Consider the following 21,792-nt stretch of genomic DNA (forward strand, 5'->3'; position numbering starts at 1 on the left):
ACGGTCCGACGCGACGTCGCTTTTTTTTTTTTTTTTTTTTTTTAATTTACCAGAAAAGTTGTGGAACATTTTTGGCAGTGGATTCCCATTTAACAAACCAGTATGCGCGCGCACACGCTCAGGCGATTGGCGAATGGAGTAGCTGCGGAACTAGTTTCCTAACTTTTCTGATTTATGACAGTTCATTATTATTTTCGCGCGCAATATAATCGACGATGAGCAACCGAGGCCATGACCATAATAAGGTGCCGATCAATAATGACCCCGAATTTTGTCCGATTTCCCTCTATATTTTTTTTTCGCAAAAAAAAATCATTCTGTTCTCAAAGCACGTGAGTGGAATGAAGTACACGAAAATTTTGTGCGCCACGAAGATACGTTAAGAGATCGGTGCAAGATGACGAGGAGCAGGAGAAAGAAAGTCAATGGCTTCCATAGACGCCATTACTGTTCGTACGTCTATAAAGAGAGCGCTCGTGTAAGGCCACTCGGTGATATAATTCGTTAACTATTTCCCTCGGTGGTGAAACGGTACTGCGTGATATTTTTCAAATTTTTCTTGCAACTCTAAAGAAAGTGAACCAATTTTTAAAGCGCGATTCCAACTCTTATAATCATAGTTTCTTGCGAGGAAACGTGATGGCGTCCTGCTCGGTGGAACCGGCTTTCCCCACCCAGTCGTCTTGTATATAGATACCGGGCCCCCCCGGGGCTCTGGTGGAGCCGGGACCCGGCGTATACCGAGGGGCCCTGCCCTTCATGGCTCGTACGGACCCCATGAGGCAAGAAGGGGTCGAGCGTAGTCCCGCTTGCAAATTATCAAATCATCTAGCCGATACTTGTTAACTGCTACAAGTTAAGTCATTATAGCGGAATGCAGTCACGCAGGCATGCATTATGCATTTATGCCTGTTACACTGCTCTACCGCCTTTGGAACTAGGTATCTCGTGCACTAGGCTATTTCTTTGAGGTTCGACGGGTGTCATTATGCATTTGGGAAAGCACGTGCCTCCCACTGTATGTATACACATACATATACGTACCATTGAACGATTCTATAACGACGTAAACGATTCACACTTATCTTATTTCTCTCCTTAACCTCAAACAGTGTACCAAAAATATATATACCCTGCTTCGTCTTCGATTTGGTTGATTCACAAGATGCACGAGAAGAAGACCCCGCCTCTAATTCATAAGCAAGTGTCCAAACACGAATAAAAGTGTCTTCCATGCAGTGCCGTAGTAACCTATGGCTAGAAAATTGATTTTGACATATGTCCTAGGAAAAAAAAAAAAATTCCAAAATATTCTCACACACAGTCGCCCATTTTATAACTCGTATTGTCCATTATCCCATCTGGCTGAGAGAGAGAGAGAGAGAGTAGGACTGGAGTGTCCCGGGCGGTCCTCCGCTCTATACCTGGTCCACCTCGTCGTCCATTTCTGTTCCAACAAAATGGGATTATCAGCGGCGAACGATACGCGACTCGAAGGTGGTAGAGACGGGACGAGGCAGATGAAGTAAAAGATGGTTAGGTATACGGAGAAAGGGGCAAAAGAGGATAAGGTTTAGAGTCTGAAACCGGCCAGCATGGCTGCCTATCTATAGCCGTTGACACGCACAACCTCAGACGTAGTCACGCACTTTTACGTATATACCCGTCCGCTTTGCATTAGCCTCTACTGCCGTGGGCCCTTTGTGCAGGGTATGGAAGCGCGCATGCGACTCGACCGTGCCATAGAGTTGGAAATAAGGCGGCAATAAAGCATATGTAAAATATATTCTGGAATTCCTTTTAGGACGCAGATATATGGCTGGTTGGTTGGTTGCCCGCTGTTCGTGTCCGTCCACGTTTCCACTCGTGTGCGTGGTCACGTGTGAGTTTATAGATGCGAACGAGAACGACGTGAGCAATATACGATGGCCTTTCGTTAGAGGGTGTCTTGAACTTTACCCACCTGTGCGTCAATTGTATTTTTTATAATGGTTCGTGATGAACTATAGCTATATGCGCATGCGTCCGCCATCTTTTTAAATCCTCGACCCCGTCCTGCCTTCCCATCCTTTATCTTTACTCTTTATTCTATACCTGAATACGTCTTTCCTATAACCTTCCAGCCCTTCAGTCTGCCTACGTACTCCGTGGGGTACGTCGTGCCTTGCATTTCAAATTTTTCAGAGACGAAAAGATCCTACGAAGCGCCAGTGGAAATCTCTCTTGCGTCAGACAAAGAGGGCTCGGGAGGGATGAGGTGCGAGAGAGAGAGAGCGAAGCATCCGAGCGAGCGAGAGAGACGGGCTACTCGAGTGCCGTGAGGTGTCGCCTTACAACCGGCTCGGTTCCCTTACCTACGAAAGCCTCTTTTGCATGCCATCTTCTCCACCATCTACCATTTTACTTGCTTCTTTTATATACTTTCCGTTCCTCCTTCCTCGACTCTGACCACCTCTTCTCATATACCGTGTGGCCTCTTTCTTTCTGTCTTTCCTTCGTACCTTCCTTTTATATTTTCTTCTTCTATTTTCACGTCCTTCCTTCGAGACCTTCTATTCTCTTTCACACCCATAGATGGCACTGCGCACCGTTTCGTTTGGCCTTTGCATAACTATTACAGTTACCGGGACTTCCCCGGACTCATCTTCAACGTTTATTCCTCATCTCGCGGAATGTCTATACTTATACGTATATTGTCATTCCGACTACACTTCTGGCTCTTCGCGTTAATTAAATTACTTTGCGATCTCTTCGAGAAATTCTCATAATTAGCACAAGCCAAGCCACACTTGGGTGTTACATTGAAATTTATATAATTTGCCATATTTGAAACTACGTAAAAGTTATCCCAAAGGGATTTTGCGAATCGTCTCGCAATACACGTGAACGTGTTTTGCTTTGGCTTTATGCATCTTCTATGGAATCTGTAACGACAGTACATTCGAAGTAATTACCAAGTATTTTGATGCACGGGGATGTCTTGGTTCTATCGTTTGGTTAGAGTTCAGCCGTCGGCTGTTCGAAGTTGTAGGAAGTCCGCTGGGAAATTACGCGCTTGTGAAATACTACAACGTGTCTACATAGCAATACTACATACGCACGAGCAATGGCAGACGAGAGGCTGAAGAATAAGAAGATGAATAATTCCCTATTTGGTACGGACGGAACTCGACTTCCACGTTATTTCCTGGAATCGTATTTCTTATTCCATGCCAACCTGACGACATTCCGCACCAGAATATAGGAACCTGACATTTATCAGGTTGACATTTCTATGCAATTAGTTACGTGAAAAGTCGCGCTACGATCGTTCACATCACATGGAACAAATGTGACTACACGACAATTAAAACTGTGGATTAGGTTATAGTACACCTAAATCCACCCACTGGCATCGCAATGCTCAACCTCGAGGATTTAAAGCCGCTTAGGATTCTAATCTTTTACCTCAGAGAGGAGCACGCGCCTCCGCAGCTGGAACCTTCCCTCGTTTTATCTTTTCTTTGAATCGTCATCACCAAAGTAATCTCATAAAGTGAACCGACCTTCTTCTCTCGGTGTAATATAAAATAATGCAAAGTATATCGGCTGGTTAATGTTACCCACGCGATTACTCTAATTCTTCTTTACGTCTTCCTGGCCCTTGGAACCTTGAGGATACGTTGAAAGCACAAGTTTAATAATTGAGGTGATAATTCATTGTGGTTTTACTACCTTTGTCATTATTTTATGTAACCGCGCATTTGGTTGGCCATTACGCGTTAATGCGTCGAGCTTACCACTGTTTCGGTACCGTAAATTGACGATTTTTGTAATCCGACGAAACAGGCACACAAATCGCACAACGAAACGAATTGTTTGATAAATACCAAATTTCTAGATTCCGTGTTAAGCAAGAGTGCAAGTAATGATACAGCCAATTGAAGTTTTTCCCAACTAAATTACATTATAGTAAAAGTACCGAAACTCTAGCATTAAAGTTAGAACAGTCACGAAGTTCAAGAATAGAGTGAAGCCATAAGTGGATTAGCCTTAACGTTACCCGTGAAACCTTAACGACAATCTCGCTCAATCTCACGTTAATACAGCATCTAAAAATATCCTCGCCAGTATCTCGCGAGTTCCGGTCCCTCCAAGACGCCACGCACTCGTCCCCAAAGCCAGTAAAGTTCAAAGGACGGAAGCGCACATTGTACTGTCATAACTCGCTGGGCCAGTGCTAGAAATAAATGGCCCTCCTACAATTCTACACAGCGTCCGCGTGCGTGAAATTTATTTTAAAAAATACAAATTTCTTAAACTCATCGTAAACCAACTTCGTCCAGTCTAATATACATAAATATCTCTTAACCCGTCAATTTTCGAGTACCATAAGACCTACTATAAGTCTCCGTATTCCAAGTATATATATAGCATAGGTACTATATGTGTACTAGTTCAGCTAAATTGTATCAGGTTTATAATATCGTTCACATACTCCCCTGGCGCAGCACCTTACGCATCCAAGGATTTAACCTTGTTCGCGTATCGTAAGTTTCGGGTTTCTGGTGTCCCAGTAGGCGTGGGTATAGCGGGCAAGACGGCCGCAACAAACCCGCCCGTGACTCGGGAGCCCCAGAACGAGAGAGACGAGAGAGAAGAGAGCAAAGGAGAGACATTCGGTATGAGAAACGCGTAGCTACGCAGCAAGCCCGTAGCTCAAGTTGGATACCCTCCTCCAGCCTTGCCAAGGTAGGTAATCCTCTCGGGGGCGTGAGTTACTGCCTGCGGCCCTCGCGCTGTGCTCTCCCAGCCCTCTGGCTCTCATTCCCGTTCCCGTCTTTCCCTTGTACCACCCTGTAGAGTAAAGTCCTCTGCCAGGGCTTTCCTTTCCTCATACCGTAGAAGACCTATTCCTCGAGGTTCCGCACCGTACCCCCCCCCCTTCGTCTTCTTCTTCTTCAGCCCGATCTTCTCCTCTTTGGGGGATGCTACCAGGGAGAAAGGTTGGAGAAAGTTGCCGGGGATACCGCGCGGCACAGCTGGAACGCATTAGTCAACCGTAATTAATAAGTTATAGTGAGGCTAAGTAGGGAAACGATGGGCGACTGTAACGCGCACGTAGTGGAAGCACGCGATGCTCCCGCCGACACCTTCGCAAGGGGTTGCTCTTGGCTTCTTCGAGATGGTCCTCATGTAAATGCGTGCCCCTCGTAAATATCGGCTGTCCGACAAGGCCCGTAACCCGGCGTGCTAGGGAATATAGGGCTGGATGTGGGGTAACAAGGGCCAGCTGGAAATCCGCCCCTTCGCTTTACCACCCACTAACACTTAGGACTGCCTGCGGCTTCCATGGTTCCATTTCCATGATGTCGCTTAAAGTATAGTAAAATGGTTGCCTTTGATCGGACACCCTTGGCGATGCTAATTTCGATGTTTTATGAACTGACGACTGATTTTTTTTTTTTTTTTTTTAACAACAGTACCGACCCTGGATCCTGCTGTTATTTATATGATTTTCTTTGCCCTCGATTATTTATGTTGTTTATGTTTTGACAGGTATACATATTCAATGAGAAATTCTAAATGGATTTATTTTATATTCATTTTCGTAGAGTTTTAGTCGTTTTATTTGTTGGTTTGCGTATCCAATTTTTGGAGGGGTAGCCGATGGTCGATTAAATAAAATATTTTGTACGGGGTACGTATAGTCATTTCGAAAAATGTTATATATCATACGGATTTGTCTTACCAGAAAGTATTATGGTAAAGTATATCGGCTACCCTGCGGCAGAGGAGAAGCGATCTGGTAACAAATTGGTATCGCAAGAAACTTACGGTTCGGCGATATCGCAATTTTCGCTGAAAGGGGATGATGACGTATTGGGTACATAGAAATCTTACAAACAAAAAGCTCTTCGGCATACGAGGGTAGGCTTTCGAGATTAAGCCTAAAGGAAATATATCTCACGGTAAATCCCGTGAGGTTCTACTATTCCATCCCGAGCAATTCACTTACTTTGATTTGATTGGTCCCATGTATGATCCGCTTTCCTTGTATAAGCTTCTTCCTCGTGCGGTATTGGGGAATAGCGGGCTATGGAGGAGAGAGAGAGAGAGGGAGAGAGAGAGAGAGAGAGAGAGAGAGAGAGAGAGAGAGAGAGAGTTGAGGGTGGACCAAGGGTGGCTTTGGCATCGTGTTTTGCGAACCGCGAGTAGAGTTATACCAGCCAGAATCCCTGGCAGCAATCAACGTATTGGCTCTTCTTATTAGAGTTGCCAACAATCCACCCCCTTTTATGGGGAGGAATACGTCGAAACTTGGTATTCGCATCCTCCCTTATCGTCAGATTTCCTTCATCGACGAAAGAGCCGCAGCCATTTGAAGAAAATGCCCGATTACCCCGTACGGCCGTTTTCTCTATTTCGTGACGTTGCTCCATTTTGAAATTCATCCCTTTGTTGATTTTTAGTCCAGCGAACTTTTGCAACCGATATACAGTCAGTGCATATAACATTGGTGTCGTAATATATTGAATCAAACGCAACTTTCATCCAAATTGCGATATAATTTCATTGAATATATTGCCCTTGCATAACTCTACAGAGTAGTAGTATCCCCGAGTACAGTTTTTCATGCAATTTTTCCATATTTGAAATTCGCATTAAGAACGGGACATATTGTATCATCGACGCGATAACGTAGCCGAACAATTGCATTTCCAATACATTTTCTCCCCACAGGGTTGAAAACGGGATAGCAGGATTGCTTGGAGCGCTGAAAGCATCCGCATAAGAGAAACCGATCGGAAAGTGATTTCCCGAAGCGGAAACGTGCGGATTTTACCGGATACACGTCAGCAGCGAAGGATCCGTGGAACGATTTCTCCTGGTTTTTTTTTTACAGTCTCCCTCCCTCTCTCTCTTTCTCAGCCGCGTATACCGTAGGAAGGGATGAAAACTTTCAACGAAATACGCGAGGGCATTTTTCAAGGAATGCATGAATAACGTTCAAATATATTTCCTTCCTCTAAACGCGCGCACGCTCGGCCACCCTCTCTTACTCCCGGTTCTCCCGGTTCTTACGCCCCTCGGATGAAACACATTTCACGACTATGCCGCGAAATTTATCCACCCTCTTGGTTAAACAGCCACGCACGCTTCTTCTTAGTTCTCCGAAAAAGAAAGCGTAGGAAAGCCTCAGACATGCTTCTAGAAAGATGCGCGCGCACCTCCGGCAAAGGGAACGGGAGCAAAGTAGAGCGAGAGAGAGTGAGAGGGGGGAAAAGGGAGAGAAAGAATAAGTCGGGGTTTGTGGATGGCGAGCGCAAGTAGAAGAGAGGGTCGCGAGCCTGTCACATTTTCTACTTTGCGGAGACGTATGAGGGCGGCTTAATTGGGAGAACCACCCCCTCTTTTATTTATAAGTTCGGGAGTCTATCGCTTGTGACCCCTAACGGCGGTGGCGTTTTGCAAGGTGGAGACCCCGAGACACGAGGACGGGGGTTGGTCGCGAGCAAACGGCCACTAAGGGTGAGGCAAGAAGGAAGAGAGAGAAGGAGAGAGAGAGAGAGAGAGAGTGAGAGAGAGAAGAGAAAGGCACCCCTAGCAGGCTGTGTGACAAATAACCCTTATAAACGCCGCGCCATAACTCCTACCCCACACTGAGCCGCGAGCATGGCGACCTGGAATGAGAATCATGGGGTGGCGACCAGGGTGAGGGACAGGGTGGCCCGTTGGGCGCCGGGCGCCGGGCCACTTGATTACGTCGCGATAATAAACATGACGCCGATATGAACTCTGTTTCGCGTGTGTGATGCAACTTCCGCGGTCAGTCTGTCCCACTCTTTCTCACTCTCGTCTCTCCACGCTCGCCGTAGGCTACGGCGAGACTTCGCACACTGCCAATAATAGATTGCTATATAGATATCGGCTGTTTGTTGGGGGATGATTTTCGTGTTTTGCCCCCTCGTTATGATTTCAACCCACTTGGCACGTCATTTTTGAGCAAAAACCAGTCATAGTTTAACCCTATATTACATTGACGAAGAAATCGTTAGCTTCCGATGATTTTACTGTAATACTCGTGTAACGACCCTGAAATGTGATTCTTTGTTACTGTAAAAATGTGAAAACAGGAATCTTCAACGCTTGGATATAACTTAGTGTATAGCTATACGAGTTTATTCACTATATGGTATGTACCGGGGAACAGGGTGAAAGGTAGTGTGCTAGGGGCTGGTGTAGTATATATACAGTGCCGGCAATGGCAGAGGTGAAACGGGGGTTTTACGAGGCAGTAACGGCCGATAAGGTGAGCTTGCGCCCCCAACGGGGCTTATTCCACTACTGTACCCAAGTGGCTGTTCAACAGTACCTACCCTCTAGCATACTCTCTCCGCCACTGCGACTCCACTACACTTTATTTAAAACCATTTACACGTCTGTACACTGGCGACTGGGAAAAGTTTCACTTCTGCTTGTATGGGCTGCAACTCGTGTATACGTACGTAGGTATTCGGGTTCGTTTGCGCGAAAAATTTTTTTTACTATCGTTTGTATCTGTATGAATATCATTGTCAAATAATATTCAGAGATATTCTCTAAAGACTGTACGAATTTTTATCTAATCATCTATATAATCAAATGAAAAATTGAAACAATGAAAATTCTGGTGATAAGCGAATTTATATTGTACGATATATGTTCGTCTCTGGATGGGTGCTACTATAATTTACTATAAGTAGATTTTCCAAGTAATTCGCATTTAATGACTGCGACACGCATTCTTATCCGTATCCCCATTAGTATACTCACACGATACCCAGTAACGTAAACGTATTCGTATACGTTTCTCGTGCCGATAAGCCAAACGAAGTAGCCTAACTAGTTCCACGTATAACAAAATTGTCTTATTTTACATTGCTTGACCATTTCTCTCTTTTTGAACTTTCAGGAGCGAACGGGCTGCGCAGGCGCGGCCGCCAGACCTACACGCGCTACCAGACCCTCGAATTGGAGAAGGAATTCCACACAAACCACTACCTCACCAGGCGGAGGCGGATCGAAATGGCACACGCACTCTGCCTGACGGAAAGACAGATTAAAATTTGGTTCCAGAATCGACGGATGAAACTGAAGAAGGAAATACAGGCGATCAAGGAATTGAACGAGCAGGAGAAACAGGCTCAGGCACAGAAGGCCGCAGCGGCGGCAGCCGCAGCCGCGCATCAACAGCAAGGGGGTGGCGGAGGACCCGAAGGGGGTAACTAGGGGTACGCCCTGCACCGGAGCCCTCCTGACCACCCTGCCGCCAATCCACACCACCCTCTGCTAGCACCGCAATGTACACAGCTATACTAAGGTGAGTCCTTGGCTATTGCATCTTATTCGTTAACGCGCAAACTTTTTTCCCACTTCATTCTGATTCTTAATAAAATATACGGACTGCTATTTTCCATACGGATGCTTGCTAACGCGGTGCCGTCCTCTCTCTCGCTCTGTATCTCTCTTTCTCTCTCAGGGGTGAAATACACAAAGCATACCTCTTGCTATTCATCGAGCGTTCACCCTGTAAAACTATCTTCGAACGGCATATCTAATGAGACTAGACCGCGACCGAGCGTGCCTTCATAATTCGCTAACTTGTTCCATTCGTATGCACCGTGCTTGCAATAAACACGTACCTAAAAACAGATAGTGCTGCAGACTGTGTCATTGCTTTTACAGCCCGAAACGTTTGCTGCTTTTGAAACGTGCTCTCAATTTCTGCATCCTTGCCGTGCTGTGGGTGGTGAATTGAACGTGTCTTTGGAAAATTTATTTTTCTTAATTTTTTTTTTTTGAATTAAGGAATTTCAAGTATAACTATCGTTATACACTACTTACACTTAACTTATGCAACTATCGTATTAGAGAATAACTATATATATATATATATATATATATATATATATATATACACTTAATTTGAGTAACTTTAAATTTGATTATACTTTTGTGTTATACGAGGAAAGTGGCAGAACAATTTTTTTAGTGTTTTGTATCGCCTGTGTTATTCGCGACGGGGAAAGGAAAGTAGAAAGTTTTTGCAGGTAGAAAGGAAAGAAAGAAAAAATGGGAAAGGCCGAAAAAAATAAAATACCGAAAACCCATTTGAGAGGTTTTCGTAACGCTATCTTATTTTTTTTTTTTCTTGTACCTTCTGTTCCATTGTCCGGTGCACTTTCACTCGAGAAAGTCTACTGTTCATTTTGGAAAATTGTAGGGTTTTTTTCGTATATGTGTATATATTATATATATATATTTAAGAAATATCGTTCTCATTATAAAAAGTTATATTCGACCTTCCCGACGCTTTCTCTACGTCTTCTGTCTCGTTCTTCCTCTATGGGATGTTTTGCTTGGCAGCAAAAAAAAAAGCGGTCTCGAAACAGTAAGCAGGAGGAAAAAATAGGAGAAAAGGGAAAAGACACCTTCTGTCGCAGGAACGATACCAACGGCACCGTAGTGCATTGCGCATTCCAGGAACGGCGGTGCCCTGTCTTCGGAAGTGGATGCTGCTTCCAGATGTTTTCAGAAATAACGACACTTCGCCGGGCTCCTCACCGAAAAAAAAGAACGTTTCTCCACCGGTTAGGCCTTGATTTGTGTAACAGCTTTGAACCCCGAAATAAGCGTGCTTATCCACCTATACCAACGCGTGGCACGTCATTCCTTTTCTGAACTTGGAGCAGCTACCAGACTCTGAAAATTTGTATATTCATATGGGTATTTTTGTATAAATACATACATACATAAAATTTAATCTAAACTAATAATAAAAAAAAATTGGTAATAATTTTGAATTTGAAAAAAAATTTTAATCAAAAATACGTACCGTGAATGATTTTCGATATTTTCATGGAAATACAGAAAATAAAAAATTTTTTTTCTTTACTGCTAGATCGAATCATAGGGTAGAGGAACGACTATGTATCCGGCGTATGGTAAATAGAGCTTCGTGACGAATGCACTGTGTAAAAAGTACCTTGAGATACGAGGCACGACTATGAGAGTAAATCTGGAAGGGCTGTGGTAGTACGTATATAGGTATGGTACAGTGTGCTGTGGGCATTACTCATTTTTTTTTCTTTTTTACTTTCCTTTGGTTAGGTCGTTACCAGTTTGTTTCTGTACAGGTATAAAGGGAAAATTAAAGGCGCATACATCGATTGAATGAGCCGCCATAAAATCCGTGGTCCAAACGTCAAATTAAATTTCTCCCATTCAAGTAATTTTTATGGGCTTGTCGACAGCCATACAATCCTGTAAGATAATCAAGGGGGCAGCCATTGCCAAGTTAGTGGTCCATTCAAATACGGTACAGGTGCCCCCTTGAATGTGGTTTAACGAGTGCCCGGGACCGGCCACTTGAGCCATATTCGTGCGCAATGGCTGTCGTTTTCCTTTATGGTAGTAAGTTGATATTATTGGCCATTTTGTGGAAACCCCACTATTCGTGCGTAGACGGCTGAGTTGGATTAAGAGAGGCTGTGGTTCGGCTTACATAATAATTTCTATGCTTTTCCGAGTGTGTAGTAATGCCAGATAAATCTGAGTAGTGAAAAAATAAAGTGAAGTAGAGGATAGGACGGAAACGACTGATTAAAATAATAGATGCATTTACGAGTGTCGTTTTAAGAACAGTAATTAATTTTGATGTCATTAGAAGAATTTTAAGGGCAGATTTAAATAATGATAGCAATATCAAGTTCGAATGGGATATTTAGATCGGTTAGAGATTGAGTATTGGCTCGAGTGAATGATATACGTTTTAAGTACTACTTACTGACAGAACCGGTTGCCTTTCGAATGATTGTACAACGAGAATGATTGGTTAGAATTTCCTGATGACGAGAAATAATCGAGAGTTAACCGGATACAGCTACCTAGTCGTTAGGCTTAAATTAGGAAAAATTTATTGATGGATGCTAATACGGAATTTCCATGTGTGTTAGGTAAGCCTCCAGGAATAATATATTTCTCGGCGTCTTCGACCGAGACACCGAATCGCAAAGACAGTTTGAAAGCTAATGAAATTGTACCGATTTGTAATAATCTCAATTGGTTCGTCGGCAGATTGCCACTGAGGTTATGAAGGATTCGTAGTAAATCGTTGCATCGATATGTGTCAATTACAATCCCCTCGCGCTAATGCGATTAATTTGCTTGCCGGGAGGTTAAAAATCCAAGCGAGATTCCTCTCTCGACGGGAGACAGTTATGAAGTAGCGTAGGAATTATGGAGTGGCAGTGCCATCTAGCGGTGATAACAACGTTTGCTTTAGTTATGGCTGCTCACCCTCCTCAGGTTTGTGGGCGTGGTCTGAAGGCGGGAGCAATAAGCAAGGGCTGGTCTGTGTGACGAGACAATTTTAACGTAATCTTCAAGAAATTCATTGAACGTTTTTACTACTTTCCATGAGTTTCCGACCCAGCGACTAACGCCAGACTCACAGAGAATTGTGCAAGTCGCGATGAAATTACCTATGAAATCGTGGAAATACGTTTTACGACGTGTAATACTGCGCGGGACTACTTTACTAGTAAACTATAGAACCGACAGGTGGCAGTAAGGGTCTCTCGTTATGGGTCGATACTGAATTTATCTACCTTACCGACTCTCCATCGGTACGCCACTAATTCAAAGTGTGCTCTGCTACCATCTAAGCCTGATGTCTCACTTGTTAGTTCAATGATCGTCCGTAACGCGCTTTATGGTTTGTTTTTATCGACGCGACTATATAGCCTTCTCTCCATTCTTAGTTCTTATTGTTAGCCACTCTGAGCCAACGACGGTCATATATGCTTCGTCCTTATTCTCACTCGATGCGTACTGCCCTAACTGTCGATAAGCCGCTAACATTATACACGTGTGTACGCATGAACGAGCAATATTATTGCCGAGTCAAAATAAAGCTTAAATTTCCTTTCGGTCTTTATTACGCAGTAAAACCTGATTTCGACAGATTGATGTCGGCTTCCCGTCAAACGTAGGTCGGGGATCTTTATAGGTTGTAAAAGAAGACATTTACGATCCATAAAGGCGCTCGTGGCAGGAGTACTTCTTAGTCTTCTATCTTTCCTTACTTCTCTCTGTATAACCATTATCCCTTCTCTTTTGAGTCTCCGACTGAGCGGCCACTGGCACGCGCCCGCCCGCTTCGAGATTTACAGGTTACGCTCCCGGTAACACCTCGTAAACTTGACTTAACGACTTTAACCGGGCCTAACTGCTTCCTTCCTGCAATCAGACCCTGACCTACCATGAATGGACCACATAGAGACATGTATACCACCAAACTTGAACTTTGTATCATCTTCTCGTATCGCCGCTCACGCGTTGGCCTAATTATAATTCATAATACTCGTCTTCTGGCCACTTACCCCTTTTTATGCCTTCCAAAAATTATTTATTATCCATAGAATTCATACGCAATTTGACTTTTCGTTATGCCCATTTTACATACGAATTCTTATATTATCTCTACGTGCATTAATCGTTTAAGAATTTGTATACTTCTCTTTTTGGACCTTTATCCACCTGCTCGTGTAACGGTTTATCGAGCGCACTCTCGCTGTTCTACGATTTGTTTTGATTGCGCTTCATTACCATTTTACGCCTTTCGCCGTCCGTAACGACTATTAATAAATCTCTTTTGTTGATTTTATCGTGACATTTATGAACGTCGTTATTAGGTGATACCACTTGAAACATCGTAGAGTCTACGCCTTTGCCGCCTGGCTCGGTTTTATACCTGGAGTGGGGAGTACTGTGTGCCCACAGTGGTGGGGAGGCCTATGAGTTGAGCGATTATCCGCTAGATCGCGCTGTTATGTCTCACGTATCGCCATACTGCGCATACACTAGACTTCTCTATATTATGCAGGGTGAATCATTCAACGTTGAAAAATAACACCCTGCCCATTTTGTCCGTCGGGTAACACGACACGAAATCTTCCTTTTACAGTAATTTATACGAAACGCAAGGTTATCTTAATCAAACAAAAAAGTAACAAAGCTCCAAATTCATTCCGGTCACTGTATATTTTAAACGCTCCAATGTCTAAGTTAAGACAACAAGTCTACCCTGAAACACAAGACTGCAGAGATAGGACTTTTTCCTACGTACCTAACCACTTAAGTAGGCCTCGATATATCACCCTTTTGTACCGTAACATCCGGAGCGACGTTTTATTAAAAAGTAAAGTTAAAAATTCAATCGCAAGCGGTGGGTTTCATTAAAAATGTGTGCACCATATTTGAGAGTTCATCGTGGCAAATGGAATTTACGACGTTGGCTACCACGTAAAAGTTGAACCGTCTTCTCTCCGATATACTTAGGTTATGATCCTATAACTTTGGCATCGCTTACATCCAAATACATAGAGATTCAAACTGAAGTGCTTGCTATCCGTATTCCCATTACTCACAGTGCATATACTATACGTATACATATAACGAAGCTATGGAAAAATCCGTTTGAAACTAGCTTCAATTCAAGAGAATCGCAATGATACCCCAGTAAATCTCCATATCCAGCAATATTCCTCCTTTCCATCCAATTCAGCTTTATTACTCCTAAGTTTGTCGTATCGATCGCCCGCGGGGGGGACATTAATTGCGCGTACGTAATGTCACAAGTTCGCACGGTCTACCAACGCGGGGTGAGTGGAAAGTGGGATGCTGGGCATGAAACGAGTAGAATCTGGTGGCTAGCCGACGGGTAGGTATTAGCATTTAAAAACGAGTAATAGGTACCCGGTCTAGCGGCGCCATTGGTCCCTCGCATTTACACAACAATGAAGGGGACGCACTCTAAAAACTCCCAGAATCCCTCCTGAGCTTCGGAGCGAAGAAGCGAAGGAGCGAAGGAGACAGAAATAGCGAGGTAACAAATGCACGACAGAGAGGGCGTTGCGAGAAACGAAGACTCGTAGCGCCATCTCGGTTTCTCCCACTGGGATGGAATGGAGGATGGGTACAGTGGAACGGGCCTGAATGCAACAACGCAAGCTGGCTAGAGCTCACAACACGAAACCTAAGGTTCCCCCCAGGTTCCTTTTTTTTCTTCCCCCTACTTTTTTTTCTTCTCTTTTCGGGACTCAGCTAGCCAGTGCCTAGCATACGCTCTCACCCGGTTCTCTTCTGCCGTTGGGTATTTCCACCATACACTCGCACTCGTAAACTACACACATGGCGACATGTCTACCGATACCGTCTTATCCCGGTGGCACCGTCATGGCGTCTGCGACGTTGCCGAATTATCTTACGTAACCACTTAATATACAGTGCGCGCCGATAATTCGATTATCCCCCTTAAGGAGCCGTGAAACGATCTCAATTACTATCTCCTTCCCGTACTCGTACTTCCCCACCTAACCTAACCCTTCCGGCCCGTAGATAGAACCCGAGAAAGATCAAGTGAGAAGGAATGAGAAATTAACGTGGGTTGGCGAGGGAGAAGAATGGGTTTGACGATGGGGGTGGCGGGGGGGGGGAGGTATAGATTTTTTTAAATCGAACCCGGTCGCTGCCCCTTTACAGTGACGTAAAGTTTCTCCTTGAACTTCTCGTAAATCCCGACAGAGGCGCTGTCGTGACGTTTTTATCCGATCTCCGATCATTGCAAGTAGAAAATCGAAATTCATTTTCCAAAGGGAAAAAACTACAGACGGGAAGTTTAAAAGTGTTATGAGAAACGTTTGAGAATAAAAAATATGCTCGAAACCGTAAAAATTATTTTGTGTAATGAAAAAACGATGCTTGTTATGATCGTATTGGGAGCTTTATAGGATGTTAGTTTTTCTTAACGAAAACTTTACTTACGTACGGGTCACGCTGTATTCTAAGCACGTATTATCCGTTTATGCAAAAAAACTTTACGATTGTCCATCGAAGGAATTACATGTGACAGCGGTTCAAACTCTGCTTCGATAATTTTGCATTCCATCCCCTGGCCATTAATCGTACCGTTGGACAATTTTTTAACACGTCACTTCTTTTATACTCTTATCTCACGTGGTATGCAAGCAGCGAGCATTACACGCTCCGCTTAGCACTCGGCCTATCGAGTATATAGATATACGCATGTGGCACACACGCGCAGTCCGTTATTTGTCATTACAAGCAAAGCTTATAAGGTCCCCGTCAGTAATTACCAACGATAAGAGTCGATCAGTTCAATCAATCCTATAATTGTGCTGTGCAATTGCGAAAGTCCTCGTAACACTAGATGGCGCCTGGGGTCAATTCGTGTCGCGTACAAAAATATCGTACATAGTAGTCTTGCACGTATATAAAAGCGTGCTAAATCATTTATTCATACAAATCAGTACATGAATGAACCACGGTTAGCAGAGCATACGCTTAGTACACGTTTTCATTAATTTTATTGCGGTGACTTAATTGATTGCGACATTCGATTTGCACTGCGTAATCCGTCTATACGCGTGAGATATCGTCGTCACTTATCAAGTTTAACGGCTGAGAGCTTCTAGAAAAAAAAAAATTGAAAAAGAAATTACCTTAAAATATTTTGGCCTGATGTGCATACATAAATGTAGACACGTTTCAATTCCCATAGTTACTCTTTTTAAGATTTACATAAAGTCGAGAGGAACGAACGTCTCCGTTCCCACTCTGATGACTTCCAGCATTTAAATCTCCCCCAAGACACGTAGCTTATAATTTTTCATCTTTTATTTTCTCACTTTCTCTCTTCGTCCTCTTCCGTCTTCTTCGTCGCTGTATCTTCTTCGCAGCCAAAAGCAATCTCCAGCACATCCGTGCAACGTTTAAATTTAATACTACCTCATTACGCTGCCAGTGTCGGAGGAAAAAAAAAAGTTCATCACGGTGTGTACGGTGCCTAAACTTAACACAAGCATATCACAAATGCTGGTTTTGGGTTAGTACGCACGTGGCTATATTAATATGCTATAACTGTATATATATATAGTTTTGTACTTATTCATCGTAATATTGGAATAAGCTTTCCAGTTCCTGCGGCTTCGGGTGGACTCTTTAGTATAGAGGGGTTGCTATACTCGGGGATTCCAAGGAAGCGCAGCTTTATAAAGGGTGGGGAGAGGGTGCTACTGCGTAGCCAACTTTGGGGCTGGAGGAGGTTTGCTAGCTAATTGTGATACACTCCGCGGGGAGTAAGCGGCGCGAGGGCCAAGAGAGAGGATAGTCTCGCTCCTATATAAGTTAAGAAGTAGAGGCGAGAAAGAGGGGACACGACGTAGTTAGTTATATGCCGAGGCCGTGCATGTTGGCAGCACTGGTGTTTTTCATTTTCTTTATATCACCCTTGACGCTCATAAAACCATTACCCGTGACCGAGCGAACACAACTTCTATATAAACTGTACACTCCACTTTGATGATACCGAACTTCTTTATTTCCCTTCCGTTCTGCACGCTGCCACGAACCCAATTTCTTTTTCATAGAAAGTATACACTTCATCCCCATATCCCATTCTCTGGTATATCATCTTGGTCCCGGTGCCGATATACCCGCGGGAAAAATAGAATTTTTCTTCAACCGATTCACCTTGGCTTCTTGATAGACTGTCGAAATTTCCTGTAGTCGATTAAAATCCAACGATTCAACTTTTAGTACCCCCGAGAGTTCGTTATTAATAGTCACAAAGGAATCTTAATTTATATTTTACGTATGTCCATTGATTTATAGTGTATTACTGTAACGCTGTCAGAGTCTGTATTTGGAATCGATCTAAGGTTTTACGAGGTACTTACAAGGGATCGGTTATCCACGCATCAGATAACGGGGCTAAGATAGTTGACAAGGTTGCTCAAGGGCACAAAAGTGTCTTGGACCAAGGAGATAAGTCAGTTAGTGACTCGGTCTAGCGCGTTCATCCGACGTAGAAGATTTTTTGCGTTCCACCCTTTATTGCTTTTCTCTCTTGATTCTCTTCACCCTGCTTGTACACTTTTGCCGGGTGATTCATCATCAGCCTCCTCTCGCTCCTTTCGCTTTGACTGGCTAGTTGGCTGGCTGGCTCGCTGACTAGCTGGATAGCTGGCTGGTTGGCAAACTGGCCGACTGGCTGGTTGGCTGGGTTTCTGACTTTCTGGCCCCTGGTACGCTTCGTACTCGTTTTAACTCCCACACTGGAATCGTACCAACATGATGGTGATTCTGGCTCCGCAGGGCGCTCCGCGGTATAGGTATCCCAGCAGTCCTCATGAACGCTACGGCTCTCGCCACAGCGGCGAAGATATCTGCACTTCTATACATACCGAACGCGCGCCCTCGAGCACGTGTGGTTGTAAAATATCTAAGGCAATACATCAGCCTTGCGATATCACCGCATGAAGAGATACAGTAATATTTTCCTCAGACGCTACGTCGGCAAACTGCGCTGTAAGCGCTGCGGGGGCACGGCACACCATACGCGCCAAGCCCTTCTTCTTTTCCATAGGTTGAAAAGGCACCTTTACTTACGGTAGATCGCGCTCAGGATGCTCCGTGCTTCAGAACGGAAATATAGGCAGATCTTTGTGCGGATGATTTCTTCTTGAATCTGGAAATAAAAAAATACATAAATAAAACGTATTTTACTCGCACGAGTAAAATTACTCTGGTGAAATTACGACGGCGCACTTTGACATATATAGTATATATTTTTTTTTTAATAAAAATGAGATATATCGTACGTATGCCAGAAATGGATTCTGCGGGTTTATACTCTTGCCTTACCGTCCAACATCTTCTAAGGAATATATACGATCTAATCGTACAGAGTGAAAATTTTCATCAATCCTCACATGCCAAATCGCTGCTTACCTAAATGAGACACGTTACAAGCCATAAATATATCTCAAGAATTCTACCACTTCACGCTGATTTGAATTCGTAGCTTCGCGGTGGAAAAATCTAACTCCGACGTTCTGTGCGTCTTTCAACGGATACGTATTCCGGTAATTCGGCAGGGACGTCGGTAGTTTGGTGAAATGGGTGGAGTATGGGTATACAGGGGAGGGATAGGATCGGAGGGCGTTCCACGGCACCCCGCATGGGGTAGGTTGCAGCTCACGCGACACTAGAGCCATCTATATCCCCGGAGATTTATGGTCTCTGGTGCAGCGGCTGTTCGCTGCACTACACACCACAGTATCGCTGCGGTGTCGGTGCTGCCCCCTGTCGCGACAGCCCTGTTGCCCCGCGGGGGTTACGCGCAATTCGCGCTCATGCACTACGCCCTGATAAAAAGTTCGACTCGATCTCAATCCAACGCCCTGGGCCCCCACGTTGCATCTCGTTGCGTCCCGTTGCATCCCACTGCAGTCCCACTGCACGCCTTTCCCGTCCTCGCACACGCTGTCGCATTTAACATAACCTAAGTGCCGGCCGTTTGACTATCTTCGCGAAGCTGTGGGATTATTAGCCTGCCGCGTACGTACATATATAGATATATATACTCTCTTGTGTCCAATTCGATGATATACGTCTTCTTTTGTTTCACTCTCAATCATTATACAAAAGCAGTATACAAAACCGCGTTTACGACTCAATTGAATCTTTTTGTGTACCATAACAGTTCATTGAACCTATCGAATTATTTATTGCATCGATTCATAAATATCTTGAACAACCTCTTGCCAGTAAATTCCATCGATTCTAAATAAATCGAATGGCGTCGTTCAGTGGTTTTATTATTGCGCGACACATTCGAAGGGTTTTACAATAGGGAAAGCGTTATCTGACCCAAGAGAGAACAGGGTAGAAAACTATAATTCCGTGGGAGGGAGGTGCCATTGGCATCAGCTTCCGGGCAGGGCTAGTTCAACGCTGTGAATCCCTGACCGAGGTTTCGGAACTGCCCCCTCGACGCAGCCGTCCGTTCACACCCCCTCCCCATAATAACCAGTGGCAGTAGGGGTTGCTCAGAGGGTTATACCTCCAGTACGGGCTACGGGACTACGGGACTATACGATGGGATCAGGGTATGAGACTATAGGGGTATATGCGGGAAACGTACCAGGGGTGGGTATAATCTGTACCTACCTATGCCCCCACGCTCTAACCTAACGTCCCATCCCCTGATGCGGCCGGTTTACGAGCAACCTGTGGTAACGAGAACGATAGATAATAACCGTTCCGTGCTCATCCCCACCTACTCTTCTACTTCCCGACGATCTCGTACCTAGACGACTCTCCATTTAGTTTTTCTATCCCAGCGCATACTGCTGCATTCTTGCTGCAAGTCTACCAAGTCTCGAGAATTTTCACAAGGACTTTGCGAGCTACGTAACCGTACCATACGATAACTTGGACGAGGTATATGATTTTTGGTTAAGACTGCAATGAAGTTTTATGTGACCGCAGTACTCTGTTGTTAAGTAACGTTTTTTTAGTAGGGTAAATTAGCATCGAGCTATCGTATTATTTTGATTCGAACCTCGCGGATGTCTCGGAATTCCTTTTTATTATTAAAGAAAGAGCCATTAGCGTGCTTAGATGTCGAAAGTGCGCGCGCACGGCCGAGAAGGAATTTATTGCGGCTTAAAAAGTCTAGCTGCTTTGAAATCCTGACAAATGTGCGAAGGAACGTCGTCCGTACCAAAGTACCAAGCATGTCGCGTATAAGTCCGGGAAGAGGCAAGGCAAAGCGAGAAGCGCGGGAAGAGTGTCTCTAGGCCGAAAAGCAAACTACGACGTAAATGAAACGCAAGCCTGTGCAAACAACATTTATACCTATATAGGTAGAGCACACGCGTACTGGCATGTGTACGTATAAACAGTAGCAGAGTATACCGTCGCAAGTAAGCACAGAACTCATTCCCCTGCAAGGCGAGTGCCGTCTTGCCTTCCGTCTGCTGTGAATCTTTAATTAGTTAAATTTACACAGTGCGCGATGTTTGTACAGGCGCCGTCGCATCTAATTCGTTACCATTCGTCTCTGTCTCTCTCGTTTATCTCACTCCGCGTTATATATCTACCATCTCCCATTAACCTTAGCAAATTCTTTTTACTGCGAGACGCAGTCCCTGCTCTCCCGAGACCAGTTTTCTATGTTCTGACACAATTTCAAGGTTGGCCGGATACGGGCCCCGTCGAATTCGGGAATGGAAACTCGAAACTTTGGCCATGCGCCACTTTTGTCCTGGAACGTGATACGAATGGTATTACAGTCTGAAAACGAGAAACTAGGCACTTCGCACGCATTAAAATATTCTCATTAAATAGTAGGGTATCTCTCGGAGTAACAGAAGGAAATTAATGGATCTGCGTAAGGCGGTACATGAAACTATGTTTATATATTACGTATGTGTATATATGGCATATATACGTTTCTATATTCCGTTCTACCGTAAGATTGTGACAGAGGGTAGGAAAATCATAATCGTACCGCTAGGGGATGAGTATACGACTATATTGTTCGCTATAGACAGCAGCATGAGTATGGGGTGTGTAAGATAGCGGCTGGCGCGAGTATCTCGCTGTGGCCGTAAAATGGGCCGGGTTTGCCAAGAGTTTGAAATCTTTCCTATTCCCCTTTCGCTCCGACGAGCCGGGGGATGCAGGACAAACAACTTTTTCGCGTTCTCTCTAAGGATGAGTAACGGTGTTTCTACTTTTGGAGGATATTTGGTCGCGGTCCGTTTGGCGCGCCACGCCACGTGAGAGTCGCCGTTGAGGCGAGAGAGTGAGGGGGGGCTCAGGAGGATACATATATGCATGTATGTATATATATAGAAAAAAAAAGGTATTATTAAGAGAGAGAGAGAGAGAGAGAGA

At 44.3% G+C, this 21,792-nt stretch overlaps 1 protein-coding gene across 12 annotated transcripts in view; it reads left to right on the plus strand.

The window, feature by feature from the left end:
* LOC107270218 (homeotic protein ultrabithorax) overlaps positions 1 to 21,792 on the plus strand; it is a 136,052-nt gene that overhangs the window by 69,295 nt on the left and 44,965 nt on the right. For 6 of the 12 annotated variants that reach the window (XM_015745027.2, XM_015745028.2, XM_015745025.2 and 3 more), the window contains one exon: positions 8,936 to 9,343. In XM_015745027.2, coding sequence (XP_015600513.1) covers positions 8,936 to 9,252 — 317 coding nt within the window. In that variant the 3' untranslated portion in view covers positions 9,253 to 9,343. Of the gene's footprint in view, positions 1 to 8,935; positions 9,344 to 10,314; positions 10,736 to 21,792 lie in introns of those variants that run through there. The other 6 variants (XM_025087616.1, XM_025087617.1, XM_025087618.1 and 3 more) reach the window with 4 other exon arrangements.

This window comes from Cephus cinctus, unplaced genomic scaffold (assembly GCF_000341935.2).
Source record: "Cephus cinctus unplaced genomic scaffold, Ccin1 Ccin1_scaffold0709, whole genome shotgun sequence".
Classification (NCBI taxonomy): domain Eukaryota; kingdom Metazoa; phylum Arthropoda; class Insecta; order Hymenoptera; family Cephidae; genus Cephus; species Cephus cinctus.